Raw genomic sequence first — 4806 nt, forward strand, 5'->3', positions numbered from 1 at the left:
GCAGATGGATGCGTTTTGATCCAGTGCAAAACTATTTCGGAATCTGTCCAGAAACTAACTTTTTCTATCGGTCGACTCAACCTTTTCCGAAATTCTTGACCATAATTTGGCCAGAAGATGTGCTGCCGAGAGCTCTAACCGCGGAAGAGATTTTGTCTTCAGCGGAGCTACTCTAGACTTTGCGGTAAGCAGCGTACATTTCGTACCACTAGCGGTTTGGCTACGTATATAAACGCAGCAGCCGTACGCTCTTATTGAGGCGTCAGAAAAGCTATGAATTTGGCAGCTGGCACTCGACTCAGTATTTACATACCGAGGAATGCTGATTGATGGAAGCTGCAGTAGGTTTACTTTAAAGTTTTGCCAGCTAGTGTCGAGGCGCAATGGAATCGACTCATCCCAATCTAGCTTTTGAATCCAAAGCTCTTGCAGCAAGATTTTTGCTTTGGTAACTAGCGGGGCTTATAAACCAAGAGGGTCGAAGAGGCGAGCAGAAACCGATAAAATGTTTCGTTTGGTTGCTCGCAGCTCACTAAAGTTGTCTTCCAGAATGAAGCGAAAAATTTCATCTTTCGGCTGCCAGTGAATTCCCAGCGTTTTCGTAGAGTCTGTGTCGCTGAGCTGCAATAACTTCTCATGACTCTCGCTGTTTGACCGATTGGGGTGATTGGAAAACCACTTTGCTGGTTTGAGGCCTGCCGATTCTAGAATTTTGTTCACCTCAGTTTGAATTTGAATGAGGGATTTCAAATCGTCGGATCCTGTCAGCAGGTCGTCGACATAAAAATCATGTCCAATGATTTTGGCACCGAGTGGATATTTCGGTAGATTCATGTCGCTTAGCATTTGAAGACACCGTGTGGCGAGAAATGGTGCAGGCGCAGTGCCGTAAGTCACGGTATTCAAACGAAAGACCTGCAAATGTNTGGTGTCGGTGCAGTGCCGTAAGTCACGGTATTGAAACGAAAGACCTGCAAATGTTCTGATGGCTCTGGTCTCCACACTATGAGCTGGAAGTTCCTATCATCTTCGTGCACTGAAATCTGTCGATACATCTTTGTGACGTCGGCAGTAATGGCATATTTGTGCAATCGGAAGCGAAGGAGTGTTGAAAAAAGCTCTTCTTGAACTGTCGGTCCGACCATCAAGATGTTATTCCACGCAAGTTGTGTGAATGTAAGGCTTGAAGCGTCAAAAACTACGCGCAATTTGGCAGTCGTGCTTTGCGGNAAGGAGTGGCGAAAAAATCTCTTCTTGAACTGTCGGTCCGACCATCAAGATGTCATTCAACGCAACTTGTGTTGATGTACGGCTTGAAGCGTCAAAAACTANCTTTTCCGAAATTCTTGACCATAATTTGGCCAGAAGATGTGCTGCCGAGAGCTCTAACCGCGGAAGAGATTTTGTCTTCAGCGGAGCTACTCTAGACTTTGCGGTAAGCAGCGTACATTTCGTACCACTAGCGGTTTGGCTACGTATATAAACGCAGCAGCCGTACGCTCTTATTGAGGCGTCGGAAAAGCCATGAATTTGGCAGCTGGCACTCGACTCAGTATTTACATACCGAGGAATGCTGATTGATGGAAGCTGCAGTAGGTTTACTTTAAAGTTTTGCCAGCTAGTGTCGAGGCGCAATGGAATCGACTCATCCCAATCTAGCTTTTGAATCCAAAGCTCTTGCAGCAAGATTTTTGCTTTGGTAACTAGCGGGGCTTATAAACCAAGAGGGTCGAAGAGGCGAGCAGAAACCGATAAAATGTTTCGTTTGGTTGCTCGCAGCTCACTAAAGTTGTCTTCCAGAATGAAGCGAAAAATTTCATCTTTCGGCTGCCAGTGAATTCCCAGCGTTTTCGTAGAGTCTGTGTCGCTGAGCTGCAATAACTTCTCATGACTCTCGCTGTTTGACCGATTGGGGTGATTGGAAAACCACTTTGCTGGTTTGAGGCCTGCCGATTCTAGAATTTTGTTCACCTCAGTTTGAATTTGAATGAGGGATTTCAAATCGTCGGATCCTGTCAGCAAGTCGTCGACATAAAAATCATGGCGAATGATTTTGGCACCGAGTGGATATTTCGATAGATTCATGTCGCTTAGCATTTGAAGACACCGTGTGGCGAGAAATGGTGTCGGTGCAGTGCCGTAAGTCACGGTATTGAAACGAAAGACCTGCAAATGTTCTGATGGCTCTGGTCTCCACACTATGAGCTGGAAGTTCCTATCATCTTCGTGCACTGAAATCTGTCGATACATCTTTGTGACGTCGGCAGTAATGGCATATTTGTGCAATCGGAAGCGAAGGAGTGGCGAAAAAATCTCTTCTTGAACTGTCGGTCCGACCATCAAGATGTCATTCAACGCAACTTGTGTTGATGTACGGCTTGAAGCGTCAAAAACTACGCGCAACTTGGTAGTCGTGCTTTGCGGTCCTAAAACACACTGATGAGGAATGAAATAATGTTTGTGGGGCTCATGTGGCCCAATTCTAGATACTCTTTCATGAAGTCCAAATACATCGGGCGAAGTCCTGCATCTTTCAGTGTCCTTCTCTCCAGCGCCTGAAACCGCCGAGCTGTGGTTTCATACGAATGACCAAGTAACTTACGATCATTTCTAAAAGGCAGTCTGACTTGAAGCCTCCCATCAGGTAAAACAACCGTGGTTTTCGAAAATAGCTGCTCGCATTCAGCTTGTTCGGGAGTTTGACGTTTGCCCCCGAGGGTAGTTCTTCCAGCGCCCAAAATTTCTGGACGGTGGCATCGATATTTTCCATATTTTCCTCGGCTTGGCATAATATGCTACTTACTTGTGCACTGGAGCTTTAACTTGAGGCATATTTACCCGATATTATCCAGCCCAATAATGTTTTTTGCAGCGTTGGCTGCCTTGGGCTGGTTTTGATCTGACCCACCGATAACAGATCAAAGAACGTTTCAGCTCCCAATAATATGTCGATTTTTTGACATTTGAAAAAGTTTGGGTCAGCCAGTTCGATATTTTGTGGGATTTTCCCGCCATTTGTGTTCACTGTGTGATTTGGGTGATTGGCTAATATCGAACGCATTACCCAAAAATCTGTTGAAAATTCAAAATCATTAACCCTCGATTTTACGAAAGTATTTAATTTGCCTTGGACCCTTTTATTCGAATTGCCAATTCCAATTACATTCAGAGTCGACTTCTCTCTTCGAATTCGCAATTTTTGTGCCAGCTCCTCGGTCATAAAGTTGACTTGGAACCCAGAGTCAAGCAGAGCACGAGCTGACACATAACTACCGGAGCAGCACTTTACGTACACTACGGCTGCGGCTAGCATGACGCGATCTGGCACACTGCTAGTATGCATCGCCTGTGTCGTCGGAGGCTGAAGCTCAGTCTCAAATGAGATCGGGTATTGGTGCAGCATGGTATGGTGTGACCGATTGCACACACGACAACGATCCGATTTGCACCTGGAGACAGTATGTCCCTTGCGCAAGCAATTTATGCACAAGGAAACCGAATTCGCGTATTCGAATCTCTGAAGAGCAGTCAACTCTTGGAATTTTGGGCAAGATATAATGAAATGGTCCTTTGAACCACAGTGCAGGCAAGTTGGCTCTTTAGAGTTTGTTGCGATAAATGCTGCCTTCGATCTTTCGAATTGTTGATTCCTTGTCGTCTGTCGAGTGTCTGAACTATTAATTTTTGTCTGGGATGAGGAAGCTTCTTCAGCAGAAAGATGCTGGTACCTCTTATTGAGCATAGCTTCACACTCAGCCTAAAGCGGCAATTTATCATAGTCCAGCTGCTCCTCCCACTTTGACCGAGTAGTGGGATCAACCTTCGACATGACTATGTGAATTAACATCGCATTTGAAATATGTTTGTCATCACCCAGAGACAAAAGCGAGTCATACACCACGGACACTGTGTCGATTATCGATCGCAAATATGAAGCAGAAGGTTTTTGAATTTTAGTAAGATCAAAGAGTCTAGAAACTGTATTGAAAAATATAAGATATTTATTGTCATATACTCTCTTTAAACTGGCCAACGCCTTTGGGTAGTTCTCTTCCGACATTTGGAAGGACTTCACTGTGCCGAATGCTTCACCGGATAAACATGACACTAAATGATTAAATTTTTCGATATCCGGTATCGTAGGATCGTTGTGCACTAAACTCTCAAACAAGCTCATGAAATTCTTAAATTCCGAATATTCCCCTTTAAATTTGGGCAGCGACATCTTAGGGAGTCGCGAGCTGTGAGGTGCAATAAATGACGATTCGGCAACAGAAGATTTATTATTTGCGAGAATGGACTTAATCATGGACTTCGTTTCTACAACTATGTCCTCCAATTCTCCACGGGCCAAATCTTCCTCATCAATTTCTTCTATTCTTGATTGACACGTCATTAGCTTTTCGCTGTGTGAATTTAAAATTTCAAGTCTACATTCTAATTCGATGGGATCTAACGACATGGTTTTTTCGATAAGGCCCGTTCTTATACGTACTATGTTTCTTTTCAGAACTGACCGTTGCTTTTTAAACACCTTCAATTCTTCGACTTAGCTCATTTTTAAATCGAGTTCCGATGTCTTGGTTGCGAACAGAAGTATAACCTTTTGCCTTTATGCACAGTAAGTTTGTGCTCGGAAAATAGTTCTGGAAGTTTTTTAGGAAACTAAACCGAAAAAAGATTTTATATGAAACTTGACCAGAACCAACGAAAAACGAGATCGAAAGCCAATTGCCGAACACCAAGAAATTCCAACGGTTGTATAATTTTTCACTTTGCAGTAGCAAATTGGCGAAAATTAAATTT

The 4806-nt window shown here is 43.8% G+C and overlaps 1 protein-coding gene across 1 annotated transcript; it reads right to left on the minus strand.

The window, feature by feature from the left end:
- Positions 1-3757: 3757 nt before the first annotated feature.
- On the minus strand, positions 3758-4462 carry LOC108363818 (uncharacterized). Its single transcript, XM_017617308.1, has one exon. The coding sequence runs from the start codon at positions 4460-4462 to the stop codon at positions 3758-3760; it is 705 nt and encodes a 234-aa protein (XP_017472797.1).
- Between the last annotated feature and the right edge of the window lie 344 nt (positions 4463-4806).

Source organism: Rhagoletis zephyria, unplaced genomic scaffold (assembly GCF_001687245.7).
Source record: "Rhagoletis zephyria isolate East Lansing unplaced genomic scaffold, Rhagoletis_zephyria_1.1 Rzeph_scaffold_01386, whole genome shotgun sequence".
Classification (NCBI taxonomy): Eukaryota; Metazoa; Arthropoda; class Insecta; order Diptera; family Tephritidae; genus Rhagoletis; species Rhagoletis zephyria.